Source organism: Pomacea canaliculata, linkage group LG10, assembly GCF_003073045.1.
Source record: "Pomacea canaliculata isolate SZHN2017 linkage group LG10, ASM307304v1, whole genome shotgun sequence".
NCBI lineage: Eukaryota > Metazoa > Mollusca > Gastropoda > Architaenioglossa > Ampullariidae > Pomacea > Pomacea canaliculata.
In genome coordinates, this window is record NC_037599.1 from 19,742,826 (window position 1) to 19,762,580 (window position 19,755).

The 19,755-nt window shown below is 42.9% G+C and overlaps 3 protein-coding genes across 4 annotated transcripts in view; all 3 read left to right on the forward strand.

The window, feature by feature from the left end:
- LOC112574123 overlaps positions 1-16,046 on the forward strand; it is a 142,479-nt gene extending 126,433 nt beyond the window's left edge. Inside the window, exons 1-3 of one of the 2 annotated variants that reach the window (XM_025255005.1) lie at positions 6,218-6,605; positions 9,983-10,152; positions 13,026-16,046. In XM_025255005.1, coding sequence (XP_025110790.1) covers positions 10,140-10,152; positions 13,026-13,570 — 558 coding nt within the window. In that variant the 5' untranslated portion in view covers positions 6,218-6,605; positions 9,983-10,139 and the 3' untranslated portion in view covers positions 13,571-16,046. Of the gene's footprint in view, positions 1-6,217; positions 6,606-9,982; positions 10,153-13,025 lie in introns of those variants that run through there. The other variant, XM_025255003.1, reaches the window with a different exon arrangement.
- The window catches only part of LOC112574113, a 103,863-nt gene that overhangs the window by 62,859 nt on the left and 21,249 nt on the right, over positions 1-19,755 (forward strand). The window lies entirely within an intron of this gene.
- LOC112574121 lies at positions 17,070-19,649 on the forward strand. The gene is made up of 2 exons (XM_025254995.1): positions 17,070-17,557; positions 18,390-19,649. Exons 1-2 carry the CDS (start codon positions 17,317-17,319, stop codon positions 18,737-18,739), a joined length of 591 nt encoding a protein of 196 aa, XP_025110780.1. The 5' UTR covers positions 17,070-17,316; the 3' UTR covers positions 18,740-19,649.

The following is a 19,755-nucleotide window of genomic DNA, read 5'->3' on the forward strand; positions in this document are numbered from 1 at the left end:
CTTTATCCCTGTTCTCGTTAAATACTCCATCGTGGCTATCAGTAACTAGGCACAGTAGTGCAGCGAGCACAACGCACACTCACAGTGTTCCTTCCCGCTTCAACCGGCATCGGGCTTGACGCTTTTATTTTTTGCAAAAAGAAAGCTGAGATGTAGATTGTTAGACTACAGTTGTTTGCCTGATCTTCTCTCAATCTGCATGGACACTTCAAGCCATCATATAATTAAGGTTTGTGCCCCAGCAACATTCTGTCCACACGGTTGGTGTCCAGCACACCGCCGCCGGTGGGGCCGACGGGAGTTTTTTTCAGCCGGCCAGCAGTGTGTCTTCATGTACATCCTCTAATCACGCGAGAGCTTGTGCTGTCCTCCATTCCGCAGCATTTACATGTACGTGCTGCTTCGATTTGCTTCCTATCTTGTCTCCTTAGCGACATGGTCTTTTTGATTTATTTCTTCGCATCGAGAGATCTGTGTTTTTCTGTGTAGACGAATCCCTGGGATCCAAGAGCATGTTGCTCTCTCAATGGTGAGAGTGGTGAAGTGACTCGCTTCTATTCTCTGTCGTATTTCGAGTGCTTCATTAGGTGTTTTGAGTCGTTACTTAGTGATGCTTTCTCACCCTCGTCCTTCTACCAGATGTCACTAGCGGAGAATATTTTGTAAGTGTAATATTTGGGTGTCTCGCACCTCGAATCTTTCGTATGTTTTGTGTAACTTCATCATCGATCAGGATCGTTTATAGGTGTCGTCTTAGCACTTATGAGGCACATTAGGCGTTGCTCTTATGAAGAATCTCTTTGTTGTTCACTCGTGTTACTAATGGGGTGTTTGTTGCGTAGTGTTTGTTGTTGTGTGTGGTCTCCATTGTTTTACGTTTCCTTCACTTTCTGGGCGTCCACTATTTCGTGTATATATCCTTGACATAGTCTTTGGTATAAAATTGCCATGTCGTGCTTATTCCGGAGCTTTCGATGCTCTCAATCACAGATAGGGATCAGCTCACACAGTGTTGGTTAATCGGGTTTGCGTGATTGGCTTCCATGCGCAGACTGTTATTTTTCAGGTTTCCTGCGACATGCGTTTCGTTATGCGCTCTCGCCCAGTTCCCTATCTCCTCATCAGGTGCTCGAACGTCCGCGGTGGCTTCTCTCGTAGTGTTGCGGTGTGTGAAGAGAAGGGAGGACCTGCATCCCTCCCCGAGTGAAATGTTCGTCGAGTCTGATTACTTTGCCGGTTTCTACGATGGCTCGCTTCGTCTGGATCAGCGTCAACCGCACGAAGCAATAGGCTGAGTCCAGAGCCGTATAGGAGCATCCTGCATGCTGGTGGGTAGTGTTTTGCTCATATAATTTTTCATTGCGACTCGTTGTTTCATAGTCTGGTTCGCTCTGTTAAGTTTACAGCGCTCGTCGGTCCAGACTGGGCGCGCGCGGCGTGTTCTAACTGTTTCGCAACTCAACTGCTCCGGCTCTTTTTGGCCTGTTTCACCGGTCGCGCGCCACCGTGTTGTTTCGAGGTCCTGGTGCTCTTTGATACTTTGTCTCTATCACCGGCACTCGCACAATAATGAAGATATAATACCAAAAAAATTTCTCTGCAGGTTGCTCGTCCTGTAAAGGTTTCTTTTAGTGCTGTCTAAATGGAAAAAAAGTAAAAAAAGCCATTAAAAATTATTATGTGGGTTTGTTCGTCGTACTAGTTCTCTGAAGCGCTTCGGACGTCGTGGTGGCAGCGCTTGATTTTGTTTACAAGTGTAAAGTTACGTCTTCTCTGGCTGAGCCTTGTCTTGTCGAGTGCTGTGGAATCTTCATATTTTGCTCATAACATGGCGTAAAAGGCGAGGTAAATTTAAGATGGGGTTTGCACTATTGATACATGCATGACATTCATGAAGCCGCGCTTTGTTTTGTAGATCAAAGTATTAGTGTACGAGGTTGGGAATTAGGTCTGGTTTTTTCTCCTACACTTAGGTTCGTTGCCAAAGGTCTAGTCGCTTGTCGGACTCAAGCAATCGAAGGATTGTCATCTTCTTGTAGACCTTTTGCTGTCTTTCGGTTTGTTGCGAGATTGAAATGGCTAGAAAGAAGACTAGTGTTGTTGTGATCGTAGTACAGAACTGGCCACTCGGACACTAGCTAGAAGTTGTCGTGATGTCGAGTTGGATGTGCATTAATCACTAGGGTTAAGGAGAGGCAGTAGCTCACTTTGAGCGAGATAATATTTGCTGGGCGTGGATATGCACTGAACTTGGTACGAGTAATATTGTATCGTTTTTGGCTTTGGTCCAGTTTTGTGCGACCTGCTTATCACTAATGTGCTTGCGGCCGCCTGGAACCACCCTGTTGCTTTGGTCCGTCTGGTTTTGGTACGACAGAACAGAATATTTTCAGTCTAATTTGCCCAATACAGAGATTGTCGCTCGTGTTGAGTGGAATCCTCGTGAGAATCTTTCACCGCGTTCTATTACTTTTACGCTTCTTCACTAGCCCTCTAGTCATGGTCCTCCTGAAACGCTTCACACGGTTATATCTGGGAGCCAGCTTTCGCGTATCGTAACTTTCTCGCAGTCCATACGATTGTACAGCTACATAAAACGGTTTGTCACATCTCCTCTGTACGCCGATATTCGTTCATCGTGCAAACCCGTCCTTGTCGGGCTTGCTCTTTCTTGGGTTCGTTCGATTTGTTTATGTTGGTACGCGTCTGTTTTCTGAGTATTATTCATTATTCCTCTATTATTTCAGTATGCTTCTCGTTTTATTGGAAAATCACAGTCTTATGTTCTTCGTCTCTATTGCAAACCGTATCAGAGCGTTTATTCCCACGATTTGGCGGCGGTGTTCTTACCCACCTTCTAGGTTATTGATCCGTGCTGTTTGAATTACGTGTAATGGACAAATATAAGATAATTTTTTTTCAAACGCTATTGGGTTGTAAATTTTTTTAATATTTTTTTTAACTCAAGTACCATTGTTCCTGGCTATTAAGATGGTTTTTGCTGTTGTTTTGTATATGCATTATTGTCGGTTAATTGTTGAGGCTTAGACGACACGCTGATTTAGTAGGTAAGGAAACTCTCGTTTTTACGCCGCGGAGCAGATGCCGTCCAAGCCACTTGTCGCTGTGATCGAGTCTGTTTTTCATTTGGGAAATGGTTGATCGAAGAGAGAGCTGTCTAGTCTGTGTAATAACTCCATCAAGTAATTGTTGGGCACAGACTCTGATAGGATTGGGTATCCACACGAGCCAAGTGCTGTGCGCTGGGCTACGACTGGCGACAGCGTCGTCGGTTCGACTGGTCAAGATCGCTGCACGCGCTGGTATCGACCTCAGGGAGGCAGTAGTAGTACTTGGAATACAATTGGTATCCAGTCGCATATGCAACGGATGGAGAGAGACGGTGCTGGCATAGAAAAGGAGGGAGTAGTTATAAGAGCGAATATTTGTCTTATGGAGAACTACTACACTGCGGATGCAGATGGCTCCGATAGTACTCGACATACCATCTCCTTGTATTTTCTCGTGTCTAACAACTGTATCATGCGGTCAGGTCAGTGGATATGACCTGTACTCTAGCAGGCAAGGAAACCGCTAGACGGTCGAAGTAACAAATGGTCGTACTGAACTGCGAATTCCTTTTCTTCTAAGGTGCTTCTCACCGTTCAACTATAAGAGTTTCGGTTTCTATAAATGAGATGAACATGAAGCTCTAGATACACATTCTGTTCCTTTCTCATCCAGTTCTAGTCTATATAAATAGTACAGATACTGGGGCTGATGGGCCGTTTGACTCTTCCAATCTGAATCGCCGGTATAAACGCGTCTGACGTTTATGAACGCTCGACGAGCGCGAGGTGAACTTTTTGGCAGGTCACTGCTCCCTGCTCTCTGCCAACCAATCTGTGTGTGATGCTGTGCATGCGGGCTGCTTAGTGTCACTGTCTTACAGCCTGAGGATGATGGAAGCTGCATCAGGGAGAAAAAAAAAAATCGAGAGAAAATGTCATTTTGGAAAACGACATCCCAAACGTGGGGACAAAAATAACCACATTCATCCGACATTTCTAATCGTAACATCGTATCCAGAAATTATTTAGATGCTTTCAGCCTCAATAAAAATAAAATTTATTTTGATGTGCATGCTCGTACTCGTGTTGAAAGTTTAGTCTGTAGAAAAGACAGAGAGACCAAAGTCTGACTTCAGAAAGAAAGGATTGAAAAAAACAAATAATGAAAGCTGATTTGCAGGTAGTCTGCAAGGAAATGCAAATTAAAAACAACCGTCAGAAGATAATTTGATTAATTATTTAAAAAGCCGCCTGCTAGTCGGAATGATTGTAGCCTGCAGCTAGGATCTAGATCGTAGGTGCGTCCCCGTGTTGCCGGCTTACAAGAGAAGAGAGGAACAGTAGATATGGCGACTATTCCTTGTGCACAGTTCATGTTTCCTTTTAATTGTGCTTTTATTGATTTTTGCCCGGGAACTGCTGCAGTCTGCCTCTCCTTACCCTCCTCCCTCTTCTCTCCTATCTCCTCCCCAACTCGTTAGTGTGTTGGGATGGAAAATAGTTCGTGTGTATTGGTTTTGTTTTTAGTTTTTATTTTTTCTATATTTGTAAATTTTGGCAGTTTAATGTTTTGTTTTTGTCAGTATTGGTGTTTGTATGTTACTTTTGTATAAGAAGAATAAAGAACATGTAAGATAATCAGGCGGAAGTAAGAATCGCCAGGACTTTGTAACACTTCTGAGGTGAAGAGTATTCATGTTCAGAGATTGTTTAATCGTGATTCTATCTGGTGATGTGACTGTAGTATGAGTTGAACAGGGAGAAGCAAAGAGAAGTCTTATTGTAAAGCTGACAGCTGAGTCCTGGTAGAGTAGCAACGGTTCTTGGGGGGGGTAAGGCGATGAACCGCTAGGTGTGCTGTGCCTGATACCAGTCAAATAATGTAAACTGTCGCAAGAAATGTATGAAAGCACAACATCCAAAGTAGATGCTAAGTGGACTTGTGAGGTCAACTGCAGTCATTTAGGATAGGATTATCTCGGGGTTACATCGTTGACCAGATTATACCTTACACACTGAGAGGAACCACCACGTGGTATAAATTATCTCCCCTCATAATTATTTAATAACTGATTTAATGGCTGATTACCATTATCTCCCCTGCGGGTTCTACTAGCTCATACACCACGAACCTGTCTATTCTCTGGTTACATCATCTGACTGATCCTATACTTTGTGCTGATCATGTTGTGTCTCTGACAAAGATGGGATTAGTTTATTCATCATACTTACTATATATATATGTGTGTATGTATGCAGCCCACACCGTTATCTTGCCTGGCGGATAGATTATCTTAGTGTTCACACCGGATATTTAATCTGTTACTGTATTATATTGCTGATAATTCAAAATGCTAAAATCTCCATTATCCTTGTGTTTTTGTTGTTATGCTATTATCATGGTGATCACATAGTTTTTTCTGTTACTTATCGGTCATCATCATCATCATCATCACTCAGTTACTGTGACTGCTCATATTGAATGTGTTGGCTTCATGGGTGGCGATGGAGTCCGACTTCCGATGTCCGCTGATTGAAATGTTGTGGAGAGGTCAGTTCAGTGCACAAAACACTTTCATCATGGTGGCAGTGTGGAGAAGACAGATTGTTGTATTTGTTAGTCTCAGACACGCAATCTGTCGTGCCGAGGGTTTACTCTGGCTCGTGACGGAGGTCTACACGCATGATGGCGGCGCGTGGCGTAACGGGGAGGACTTCACACAGACCTCCTCTCCTCCTCCCCGACTACAATCGTCCTTTGTCCTGCAGCCACACTTGCTGATGGTTGTTGTGATGGAGGGAGAGTGCTTGACATGCATCGTCTGCCTCTCATCCTCTCTGTTTACACACTTACCACCACCAGCCTTTACAATACAGTTTACAATATAAAACTGACAGAAAAACACATTAAACCAAAGAATAAACCAGATACAAAGACCGACTCACGCACGCACACATATACGCGAGCGCGCGACATCTCACAACAATCGTCTCGCTTGGTGCCATGGCAACGCATCTGCCCAACCGCAGTCGCCGAAACCATCGACCGGCGTGAAAGCTGCGGTAGGGAAGCTCGTCTACACAGTCTCCGCCAGCTCCCCTCCCCTCACTTCTTCCTCCTGCCCCTCCCACACGTCACTTCCTGTTTCTCCTCCCTTTACTCCACTTCGTTCCTGACTGCCGACTGTCGCCAGCGCGCTGCTCCTTCTGCTATCATCGTCATCACCGTCGACTGAAACAACAAGGTCGACGATAAGTTATCGCTCATCGCCGTCGGGGTTGTCGCGTGCCGCGAGAGCCAGAGTCGACGTCGTGGTTGCCGCATGTCGCTTCCGCTGCCGGAGCCGTTGGATGCTGCGGGTCGCAGCTGCTGCTGATGTTGTCGTCGTCGTCGTGTGAGGCGGAGGCAGCCGAGTGTGACCGTGACAGGTGTGACCGAGTTTTCTCGGTGGTTGTTCTTGTGATAACGGAACATTGCGCGCACGGCGATGAAATCTCGGAAACTGCTAACCGCCAGCACTTTGATCGGTGAAGGTAAGAAGACGGAAAAATAGTTTTTGAGAAGACAGAAGCATAATATAGATTGACAAACAAAACAAAGCGAGATATAAACTGAAGAAATAAATGAAATATAGGTTGATGAGCAAAAAGAACCATAATAGAGACTGATGACCAGAAATAAACAAAGTGTAGATGTGCAGAAACAGACGGTAGTAAACTAACACGTGGAATAGAATACTGGACACAAATAAACATTGTAAACACTGATTAGTGAAATAATTATAGGACAGACTGATTTGTGGAAATAAACACTGGAGTGACTGATATAGAAAAACCAACATTTTGTATACAGCAACTGTGATATAGAGAGAATAATAAACATTGCAATGATTGATTTCTAGAAATAAACAAACAATAGATGATTGTGTAGAAACATTGTATGAAATAGACCTGAATAGACTGACGCCGATATAAACATGGACAGACTGACTAAAATAAACAGCGCACTGTATAGTGTGTAGAGATTAAGGATGTATGTACTTATACTAAAACGCGGATTAATTATTGAATACGGAGATGTGTAGAAATAAGTGGTTCGACGGCTCACGTGCGGAAGCAATCAGTGTAATGACAAGTGTGAAAACATGTCTGAATAGACATTCCTCGGATTCCGATTCCGCTACACCCAGACTCCCCCCTGGGAGGGTAGGAAACGAGTATTTGTTGATTGCTTATTTTCTCTGACATTAGTGTGGACAAAACGAACTGGTCAGATATTTTGTAAATATAATAGACTGGTCAAGAGGTGGTCGACCCAAGAACGGTGTTTGTGTGTGTGTGTGCGCGCGCCCGCGATGTTTTTATTAATTTGTGTGAGTCTGTCATGATGTTGATAACATCTTTCCATGGGAAGAGAGCATGTAAATTGTCTGTAAAATCTTTTTTCAAAATATTTTATTTCTAGAAAGAAACTTGTTGTCAAGTCGACACGACCCCTTTAGGAAGCATCTCCATTGAAAACAAGAGGAATAATTGTGAGATTGAAGGAGACAAAACAAATGGCAACTCATAGAGAAGACAGGACGGCGTGCAGCGCGTGTCCAATGCCATCTGATTGATGGTGAAAAGCCTGTAGCCTGCGGCACTCCACCCTGCACGGTCTCATTGTCAGCTCAGACGCATTTCGCCCCGTCCGTCTGGCAGCCTCTTCATACAAATTTGGCCGCCATTACCGCTGGGACCCTCCCATCCAGAACAGATCCCTCCCACACGTGTGGAGATGGTCATTTCCATTGTGGATGGCCGCTGTCAGGACCAGACGGTCACAACTGCGGTTGTCCCTGCCTGCTTGTCCTTATCCCCGTTCGTCTGGGGAATGTTTGCCTGTCTGCCTGTATGAATATCTATAACGTGTCTGTCCCGCTTTTATACAACCCCTTTCTCTCTCTATTCTTCCCTTTGGGTCTGTTTCGGTCTGCAGTTTCTGTGTGATTCTTTAATAAGCCCTGCACTCGTTACCATCTCCATTCTTGGTCTTCCATGTTTTTTTTTCTATAAAACAGATACAAAAGCACAACCTCTCCTTGTTGTTTCCTTTCTATTGTCTCTTCTCCTCATGTCTTTATTTGCGTCTCGTATATGTATCGCCACCTTCTCTCTCTCTCTAGTTCATCCTGCCTCACCAGTTCTAGGCCTGTCATTACATCCTCCTGTAGTCAATGGGTTCCCTGGGGACAGAGAAAGCCGCTAAGTCAGTAGAACTGTATTCACATCCCTGTAGTAGTCTTCCCCTGAGCGTCTGCGTCCTCGTCAAAATGGCGGCAGGACGCTCCACGCGGACTGTTTGCCATCACAGCTGTCGACACTAAGTTGTGCTCGGAGACTTTTGTGTAAATTAAGCTGCAAAATATGGCATGATACTCTTACTGTTGTAATGTGGTAACAATTTATACACCATATAGAACTGCTCCCTTTTCCTGACGGCAATAACAATAATATTTAAGTTTCATCCTTGAGGATGTAAACAACAGCAAAATACCGTGTTGTAATTGCTAGAAATGTTTGTATTTGTTAAAATATTGCTACTTTAATGCTTGGATCTAGTTACCGTGCTAGTGGAATAGTGGGGGAATTATTATTTTTCTGAATATCAGTGTTATTTCGCAGACTTTAGACTGGAATTTTTTGAAGACTGCAGGTGCACCGCGGTTTATGCCGACCGAGATTTCAGATTCATTATCCAGAAAATTTCCCCTGGGAACACAGGAATCTTTCACTACACTCCTCATGTACATTTCAGACGTTTCCCGAAAATATTTTAGCTGTCTCTCCAGAATTCTACTCAAACACATTGTGGCGACATCTTGTAACAACAGTCCTTCGAGGATATAGTCTACAGCCACCTCTCGCCGCACTCCTCCTTAAAAAGAGTTGAGAGACATTCTCCGCCAGACTGCTCCAAACATTTCATAGACAGCTTTCTTGACACTTCTCTGTCAGATATTTCAAAGGCACCTCACGAAATCCATTTTTGCGAGATTATTTCAGAGGCACGATACTCCACACTCCTCTACGAAAATATTTGAGAGGCACCGTGTACTATATTATTCCGCGGAAATATTCAGAGTGCACCTTACCCCATACCCTTGCGCTAGAGTACCTCAGAGGCAGGCTCTACTCTTCACATCAGTTGATGTTCCTCTGGTCTGGCGGAGCTGGTTCGTCATCAGCCATGGCAGTAAGTCAAGAGACTAGCACAGTTACTAAAGTGGCGAAAAAACAATTCGCCCGGAGGAAAAACAAACTGTGAAAGTCGCAGACCCAGCTGACTGTCTCATCACATCATCATCATCCTTATCATCGATTTTTATGCCGCGCCACCCTTCAGCCTCACTCCCCCATCCAACTTCCCATAACTCTTTCCCGTCATTTTATTCCATTTTTTTTTTTTTTTCTCTCTGACTTGAGATCTGTCATCAGAAGGCTATAGCAGGCTCCACATCCCACTGGGATGATGGTTTTAATCGTCAGCCTGACAGAAACTTGTAGCGGCTGACCGCGACTTCACCCGTTTAACAGCAAAAGGAGATCAGTTGTAGGATTTCATGTTCCTGCGTGAACTTCTCCTGACCTCCGGGTAGGGCGAGGAGACAGAAGTGCTGGCGAGGGATCCTTGCTATGGCTGAGCACTTTGTGGGTGTAGACTCTTGGCTTTTCTGCTTAGAAACAAAAATGAGAAGCTTGATATGGTTGAATGTTTAATGTTTGAAGAAATTAGCAAAAGATATCTTTGTGGTGTGATGCGGGGGTTGGCGAGATAACGAGGGGAGACACTAATATCTCTGCATCCAGTCGCCATCTGTGTTCACCTTCAATACCTGCTGATGCACTTTCGCCTCTTGTGTCTACAGTGATGCTGTCAGCAGCCCCCACTGGACATCTCTTCTAATGAACTCGTAACGTCACGTGACAGCGTGCCATTGTCCTGCTCTCATTGTTGATGAGTCGCGTGCCAAGGTCCAGAGTGAAGACAGGAAGTGACGCAACAGGGATCCAGCAACAGTGACAATGGCGCCACTCCGTAAGTTGTCCTTCTAGATTTTCGTTTTCAGCAATTAATGCTGACCTAATTTTTTTTATTTTCTATGATATATTGTGTTATACTATTTAATAATAGTTTTAAAATAATGTATTTTCTTAATTCATCAAATCCTTATTTGGTTTAACACTTGTATCATGGGGTGTACGTGGCCACACAAGCTGCAGAAGATATTTATCCGCTGCAGTCTTCTTGCCTTTATCTATCCACCCTCTTATGTAACAGACATGTGGCTTCCAGAACATCCATGAAGGGAGACAACCGTTTGTCTAGTAGTGAGGTGCCCGGCTACTTTTTTCTAGTGTTCACTTTCTTTCTTCCCTTCTTTTTTATTCTATAATAGAGATGCGTCTCCAGGTGCGGCAGGTGTAGAGGTCCCCAGATATTTTGAGTGATGGATGTCGGGGAAAGCCATTTACATATGTGACACACATCACTCTATGTGTTGTATAGCCACGGTTCTTTATTAAAAAGTTGTTTGATCTTTTAATGGAAGCACTGGTTATCAGATTATCGATGCTGCATCAGAGCCTCATCCGAAAGATTTACAAGTGCAAACATTTTTTTAGCTCACAACCAGATCCGTTTTTCTTAAATCAGAATGAATAGTTCCGCTCTTCTTTAGTTCTTAAGAAGCAAGTCTACACAAACCACAGTATCTAAAAATAACAAATGTACACGGACAGGACAGTGGCAACCAGGGGCAAGGTGGGGCAGCCGTCCCCTCAAAAATATTACTGAGGAGGCAAGGATGTCTTCACTGTCAGCATGAAGTGTTCTCCACACCATCCCTCCAAGCCGAGCATCTTCCTCCGCCTCTACAGGACTAATTACAATGGGGTCCTGGTTCCCACATGGACTGAAAGTATTAAGAAAGTAGTAATTCCTTATGTCTGGGAATTTTGACCTTTTCGGGTACATGGTTATGTCTGCAGACATGCTAGACGAGGGCTTGTGTTAACCCAGATCTTCGCGAACACCGTCGAACTCAGCGTAACAAAGTCATTTGGAAATAAATTGCTGTCTGGCAGACCTTTAAATGAGGTGCATTAAAGTTCAGTCTGGGGAAAAGGGTGATTAAATTTTATGTCTGACTCCTACTGCTGAAAAAAATGGAAGTGGGAAAAAGTCGAAAGTAATTTGCAGTAGAAAAAAGTCGAAAGGCTGCAAAACCGTCAACTACGATGAAGACCGAAAAACAGAAAAAATAGAGAGAGAGAAAAAATCTAGCTGTTCATTTGCTGAAACACTCCTGCGCCTGGCATCAGGTGCAAGAGAAAATGAAGATTTTTTAATATTCCGAAATAAGCTTGGTTTTTGGCAATTTGCTCTCCCACCCCTTAAAAAAATTATGTCTGGAATGACTGATTAACTCCGAGATCCAATCTTCACCTACCTTTTTGTATAAAGGTGAAGTTTTCGAGCGTTCATCCAAAGAGTTAATTAATAAAACTGGAACACAAAAACACGTTACACTTAGAGAACAAGTTCAGTGCAGTTGTTTTCTAGTGATCGGGTAAAGCTCATTGCAAGAAAGTATTTCCCCAGTCAGTTTTAATATTCCTCATCTGTTGTGAAGATACACGTGTAAAATTATCATTATGCAAACAAAGAGGTCAAGTCATGACGTCATGCCTAATAAATTTAAATATTCATAAGTCTCCCATTGGCTGAAACCTTTTCAACTTATTCATATACTATCCTCACTCTCTCTATCTCTCTCTTTCTCTATCTCTATCTCACACTCTCTCTCTCTCTCACACACACACACACAGGCGCACTCACATATGTTTTCAGTATACAAAGACTGAAAGGAGTCTAACCACAATGTGTCGGTCTATAATAGGTGGTGGGGCATGTGGGGTGCACGAGGAGTGAAAAACCTGTCAAGAACTTGGCCTCCTTCCCTGTCCATGTCCCTATTTGCAGGCTGAACTCTACTCCCGCCAAAAGCCCAGTCACGACTCCGCGGCTTTCTCGGAAATCAAAGGAGTCGAAGAAATTCCCGCCTTTCATCTTACGTCCTCCCGCCGCCAAAAGGGGTGTTAACTCCTGCAGCTGTAATTTACAGAAATGATCTCCCCTTGTGCGAGACTTGCACAATTTTTTTTTTTTTCGATCGCATGTTCTCCCCTTCCCACCCTCACTTCCGCGTGACGCACGTGCTTCTCGTAAAGGTTTCGGCTAATTTTTTTAATTTGAACTAATTTTCTCCCCCAAAAATAGCGCCAGACTTTGTAGTTTAGTTGGAATTCACAGTTTGTACGAGGACGTCTGTGTCTGCACAGTTGGGCTGTTGGAACTGTGTCTTGCCTGAAACTACTTAAAGGCTCACCCAAGAGAGGAATTGGTTTCAAATAAACTCGTTTAGCATATCAAGATTCTTGTTGTGACAAACATTAGCGAATAACTCTGAGCGATGAAATAAATTTTATTCACACTTGAGTCAAGGTTATTTTCCTTGACAACAGAAAAATTGGCTTGTTGCTATGGCAACGTCTTTCACAACATGTGTTTGGAGCTGACTAGTGCCCCTCGGTGACGTCAGTTGCCAGAAGTCAGGTCAAGATGCACGTGTTTCGCACCACACTAAAACCCACAAAGCAGTTTCGTGAAACTAATCAACATCGCTATGTTTTGCTAAGCTTTGAGGTGAGTTTTATGTTTGACATGGGCTTGCTTCTTTTTGTTTTTCTTGGAACATTCTCCTGGAACCAGCTAAACCTGATGTATTTAAATCTTTATGTTTTTCCATCTAGTTTTATTTCTCTCTTTATTGTTTTATGTTTTGCTTCTTTCTTTATATGCTACTTGTTTCTGTCTTTAACTGTTTGTTTATTTATTTTTTTGTGCAGCGCCTCAGAGCCAGTACCTTGACGGCAACGTGACTCATGTATTGTCGGTCCCGTCCAGCAACATCGTCATGATCAACGGCACGCTCATCCACATCATCCTCAAGAAGCCGTTCCGCGACAGCCAGATCAACGAGCTGCTCTACGTCATCATCGTCATCGTTTTCTACGCCACGGCCCTGATGACGCTCATCATCACGCAGATCAAGCGACAGCGACGCGAGGGCATGGACGTCGACTACTACGACGAATACCTGCAGCGCAACCAGGAGGTCAAGCGGACCTGCCAGACGGCCACCACCATTGTCCTCAAGACAGACCGCTCCCCTGTGGGGCCTGGGTCGGCGCTGGTCGTTCCTGCCGCAGGGGGGAGCACACCAGGGGCCACCACCAGCCTGCTTCCTCCTGTCCGGAGGCTGGACTCTTCTCCCAGGTCCGGAGTTCGCCACCAAGGGCTAAACCGGGGAGAGGAGGGATCCTACACCCCCAACATCTCTCCTCGGGAGATATCCCCCATGCTGGAGAGCATCCCAGATGTAGGGACATAGGAACTGTGTGTATGTGTGTCGTTATGAAGGGATGAAGATAGGGCAAGGTGGAGGTCAGATGACCTTTGACTGCCTGCAGGACGGCAGTCTAGATTTAACAGAGGCTTCTGGGAAGCGATGTCAAGTAAGAGACTAGCAGAGGCAGCAGCTGTAACAACTGCCAGTAAGAACCTCATACTGATGTGTCATTAATATTGATGTGTCTCTTTATGACAAACAATAACAGCAAGAAACTTATTACAGAAAAACTGTAGAGCACACGGCGGATCCATCTATTTTCATAAATGAATGAGCGCCACTGAGTATACGGACAGTCAGAAAGGCATGAGTTCGATTCTCTAAGTTGTTCACTCATTCTTGACAAGGTACAGTGTCAGTGTGCACAGTGTGCAGCTAACAAACACGTGGACTGATCACCACTTTACCTGATGAAACTGTCTCCCTTTCATTTTAAATTTTATTTCCTGGCACAGCCGCTGCTACAAATCGCCACGTTTTCCACAAACCGTTACCTGCTCTGTCTTTCTCTCTCTCTCTGAGGGCGAAGCCGTCTGTATAGCCCAGGGGAGACAATCACGCGGCGTATCGCGGTTACGTTCTCCTAGCTGACTCATAACCTCATAACAAAGCTCAGTTTAATACTTGTTGTTTATGACTTGTCTGACTTCGCTCACACAGCAGAAGAAAATTAAAGTTAATGATAATTTTTAAGCTTGCACAGGCAGGTGAAGTCATACTTGTCTGTCATCCCAGGGAAAGTGTGGTTGTGTGAGTTGTCAGGACAACTCCATGGGAGGAGTAAGGAGACTCAAGACATTAGTGGAAAACAGAACGCTTTCTTTTGTATGGATTAGGGCACTCTGGGAGATATAAATTTATGGACGGTTGCAGATTATGGTGCATGGCTACCTTTAATTTTCTGCGTATTTTCTGTTGCTTTGACGACCTATGGATGTATAGGTAATATAGGTAATATGAAGGCTGTTAGTAATTTTATCCCACATGTTTCTCACTGAAGTTTTTTTTTTCTTCATAGAGACGATGGTAATTGTAAATTTGTTATAGCAAAGCTCCCTGGGAGTTTTGAATTTAATCAAAAATGTTGGCGGCTGCAGCATTCCTGACTTGAGGGGTCAGAGATTTGAATGACGGTTGGGTCGACTTGGGATTTACACAAGTAAAGCCATCTATTCATTAAAAATTGACCTGCAATGTATGTACACAACTGTGCAGATCGGTGTGCGCATGTTCGTGCGTGTGTGTGAAGAGCTTTTGTTTGAAAGTGTGAGTTTGTGTATATTGGTTATGTGAGCCTCTGTCATGTATGAATGTCTTTTTTCACGTATGTGTGTGTGTGTGCATGCGTGTGCTCTAGTACATGCCCGTCTTGTTGCCTGCTTTTTAAGACTGCAGGTTGTGTGATTAAAACAAGCTGAATTGAACTACATACTTACCCTTTAAAGGTAAGGATTATTCACCTATTTAACACTTTTATGTAATGTTGAAATGATATTCTACTCTTGCAACAGATTCCAAATATAATTAGCATTTCACTCCATCGATGTCATCTGACGTCTCACCATGTCGTCTGACAACTCACCACTTCATGTCATTTTTCAGGACTCTATATTCCTTCACAAAATTTCTCTACATGCACTGTTATTCAGCCCCAGTCAGGCTTCCAGGTCTAAGGGAAATGAAGTCATTGCCACAATACTGGTTGAAAAATATTTGTGTTTGATAATCATTGGTTATTGTTTCAGTTCTGAGGGAGTTAAAAATTAAATGTAATTATTCACCTAACAGGCACCAAATAAACCCTGTATAAAAGAACCTCTTTTGTAACCTACACATTGTTGTTTTTTTGTTTGGTCAAAATGTGATCTAATAAGAAAACATACAACCCATCCTGTCTTTCCCTATTCTGCCATGAAGACATTATTTTTATTTTGGAAGAATTATGTTTTTAGGTGGTTTTTTATTTATTTATTTTATTTTATTTTTTTTTTGGTTTGCTTGTTTGTAAACAGTCTGATGGACAAAGGGAGATAGCTCTTGTTTCTCACACCACAGGAAGAAAAGAGTTACTTCCCTTTGCATGAATTTACCCGAGCCTGTAATTGTTAACCCTTGAAGGTCTATGGAGAAGAGAAGGCATGTAAAGGAGGACTAGGATCAAATACGCATCCAATAGTTTCTACAGATAGGGGAAAAAGACAAAAATGTGGCTGCAGGGAAAACAGATTTAATAATTCATATTAAGACGTCTTAAGAAGTGAATAGATTCGAAACACAGACACTCGACGTTTCACAAGATCATCTTTGACTGGTCGCAGTTGTCTTTCACGATGTTGAGATAGAGCAGTATGTTGTCCATGGAGACTGAATTTCTCTTTCTGTCCATCCGCTTGGCGATGTACTGAGTACAGTTGTAAAAGACCTGCTGGACACTGAGGACGTTCTCCAAAGGTTTCTTCTAAGCAAAACAAAATAATTTCCTTTTTAAACAAACACTTCCATTTTGTGTATCAAGGGAATAAAAATGTTATAACCATCAACTGTAGTCTGTATGGTTTGTTGTTACATAATGCCATGGTAAAAAAAAATAGTGATGACAGCATTGGTGTGAATTCCCATTCAAAAGACAAACCACGCGCCCCTTACAAGTGACCAGAGTACGTGACAGCTCGTTCTTCAAACAAGAATTTAATTTATGAACTAAATTTATATTAAATATTAAATTCTTTACTAAATTTGCTTTCTGATTAACTTGTTACCGAATGGAACAAGCATAAGGCGTATATTGCAAAATGGTTATCGCAAATAATAATGATAATAATGCCAGTTATATCGCCCATTTCCCTACACAGAGGCGAGCTCAATATGCGATTTACAAGACACACGTGGCAGTAGGTAATAATACCGAATGACAGAGGGCGGCACACTCAGGTAAACATACATACATATTCACAGTGAACATTGCAGGGAACATGAAGGAATGCAGAGAGCAGAAATGGGGAGAAAGTAACAGTCAGGTAAAACAATTAATTGCACATCGATCTCAGTGTTAATGATGAATAAATCTAACCAATTGCATGTGCTTTCTATTGGAGTTTGTGCTGCCAATAGTTTACTATATTTTACGGTATTGCACTGTTTTAGTAATATAAACAATACAGTATTATAAAAGACTTAAGAACAGGTAATGACATTCAAAAATGGAGTGGTGCAGTAACCAGAGCTGCAAGGGAGACAACCGCTCCTCCCCCCAAAAAGGCTGTCAGAATGGAGTTTGCCCCCTTGTGCTTGACACGGTAACTACCACATACAAGTCTGTGGTAACTACACAAGCTTACAACCGCTCTCCTCACGGGAAAATCCGCTATGCCCAGAACGAGAACTCGAAGTATTTTTTTTTTTAGCCAGGTTATCGCTGCGGCGAAAAATATGTCACACCTTCAAACTCAAAGCCTGACTAAGCCAACGTGACCTACTTGAACTTTGCCCTCTGCGCGTCAGCATGATCGATGCTCAAATGTATTTTTCTCGGAGAAGGCGCTACCAAGCAACGGCTCTTGAGGTTATTTTCCCTGCAGCACTAAAGTAGGACACTGCCTGCCCTGAATCAGTGGGCCATGCTGTGCGTGTCATTCATTGAAATTCCTTGTGGGAAATATAATAATCGACGAAGTTAGCGTCGCCTACATTCCACTGCAACGCAAGTGAGACGACACCTGCCGTTACAAATGGCTGAGCCTGGCCACCGATTTCAACAGGGAGATCAAATTTCCGATGTGACTCTGGTAGTGGAGGACAGGGAACTACACCTTCACAGAGCTGTGCTCATGATACATTCCCCGTCCTTCCAGAAAATGCTCAAAGGAAACCCTTTGCAGATGAGGGTTCAGCTTTTCGGGAAAAAATATTCCACGATGGTTGCACTTTTAGAGCAAATATATCCTGGAACAGCAATCGACCTATTCAAAGGTGAGCAGTACAGTGTTGTCTTTCGATTTGCTCACCGTCATAGGGTACATGGCACATAAACTACACGGATCTTACATAATATTGTAATCCTGCTTAACACATTTTGCAATTTAAAATTACAATATATTATATCTACACGTGTGTGTGTGTGCATCCACAAGTCCTGAAAAGCAGGAAGTAGACATTTCATGTCTCTTGCCCTACAATATTCTTTGCTTACTAGGTTATGAGGTGGTCAGACCCCCTTGTACGCATGATTTTACGCATGATTTAACCCCCTTTTCAAAAAATTATTAAAAAACAACCGAACAAGATAGAAGAACAATTCAAATTGATAATGACAGATCAAAATGTGTAAAAATGGATCAGTCTTTCCTGAATCTTGCTAGAGAACTCACTTTAGGATTCTGCTTTATCCCCAATGGTGTAATTTGTAATCCTTAGGATAAAATCTAGTGAAGCAATACATTAGCCTACTTTGCTGTTTCCTTGGTTCTTAATGAATGTGGAAGACCCTGAGTGTTCTTGTTACATCATCCATTTTAAATCAAAACCAATAAACATCTAATAACAATATGTCTAAAGCATTGAGTTCTACATCTTCAGATTTTCTAGCCTGGTACAACATTTCACTCACAAGGTTCTGTTAGATATTTCACTTACAAAATCCTTCATCCCCTCGTACCAATAATACCAACTCTTTACCAACACCCCACCCATATGATAAATATGAGGGAGCAAGAGGGCGTATGTGCATGAGCGTTTCTCAAATTTCATAAACTTTTACAAATCATCTAAGTGTCATATTGTAAAATCTTCATTTTCTCTTCAGACGAAACTTTGGGGGAGCTTCTCCAACTCGCCCACGAGTACGACGTGCAGCAGGTCTTCCACAACTGCAGCCTGTACATCACTAAACGGATGGACAGCAAGACAATTCCATTCTCCACTGACCACATCCTGTTCTACCTCACGATAGTTGATCCGTTCAGTCGGCTGCAGTCACTAAGACAAGAGTTGGTGGACCGGGCGAGTCGTCTGTCCCTCAGTGAACTTCAAAAAAGCAAGCGGTACTCTACAGTGCCCCTGACAGCTGTAAAAGACATCCTCCAGAAGCGACTCGAGAGAATTGAAGCTGACCCCCACATCACCGAGTATCTGAGGAAAAAAAGCCCCAAATGATTCCCTTTAAAGACGATGTCACATCGTTGAAGACTTTAAAGAAGTTCACAGTTCACAGCACACACCTGGAAGATCTTGACGAATGTTTGGCAGGAGTTTTAAATATGAAAAAGCCCTGTTAAATATACAAAAATTGCGGAACTTTGTGACTGCTTAAGCTAAGCTGGCTCTTAAAGAGAAATGGCAAACTGGGATGAAGTAACAGACACTAGTGTCCTGAATCAAAGTTACAAGCTTTAAACCAGTCGCGTATTAAAATGTATTAAACAGCTGTGCTCTGATTCTCGTAGGCTACCATACTCTTCCGTAAAGTAAAACAAACCGACATTTATTCATGAGGAAATTTTGAGCCGAAACGATAGAGACCTTCAATATGAGGTTCTAGCTCTAGAACTTTAAACATATCACTTGTGTCTATGCGCCTGATGTCCAATTCCTGTCGGAGTGGGTGTGAGTCTTCAGTCTAATGATCAGAAGCTGGTCATACATTGTCTGTATGTTGTTTTACTGCCCCCCCCCCCAATCAACCTCTTGCGTTTTTAACGGTCTTGTTTGATCTGTGCATGTCCTGCTTTGCAATGTTCTCACCCCAGCAAACTATATATAGACCAAAAGTCATGGTGTTGTGAATAACTAGAGTTGTAGAATATTTACAGAAGTTCTCTGTGCACATTAAAAAACTTCAGATTTGTGACACAGTACAGACGGGTATGGACTTCCTTATGTAAATTAACCTCATCAGTAAGCTAACCATCAGCAGTTATGCCTAAATACATGTATTTGTAACTGTCTACTCTTCTACTACTTTTCGTCTGATAAGTATTTCACACAAAAAAACCCTGTTCGTCATATAATCATTATTTTTTTTTTTTCTCAACATTCATCTTTGAATAATTACAATCGCACACACAATCGATTCTCAGCGCTTACGAAAAATCAAGCTGTGCATCAGTCGAGCAAAGACCTCCTTTTTTTTCTTCTTCTTCTTCTTTCCACAACGAAACTCGATTGTTGGA

What these genes read in the sequence shown, in the direction of transcription:
- LOC112574121 (XM_025254995.1), top strand. Translation starts at nt 17,317, where the DNA reads ATGGCTGAGCCTGGCCACCGATTTCAACAGGGAGATCAAATTTCCGAT. An exon ending in AGCAATCGACCTATTCAAAG is followed by an intron (nt 17,558 to 18,389) that starts GTGAGCAGTACA and finishes TTTTCTCTTCAG; the next exon opens with ACGAAACTTTGGGGGAGCTT.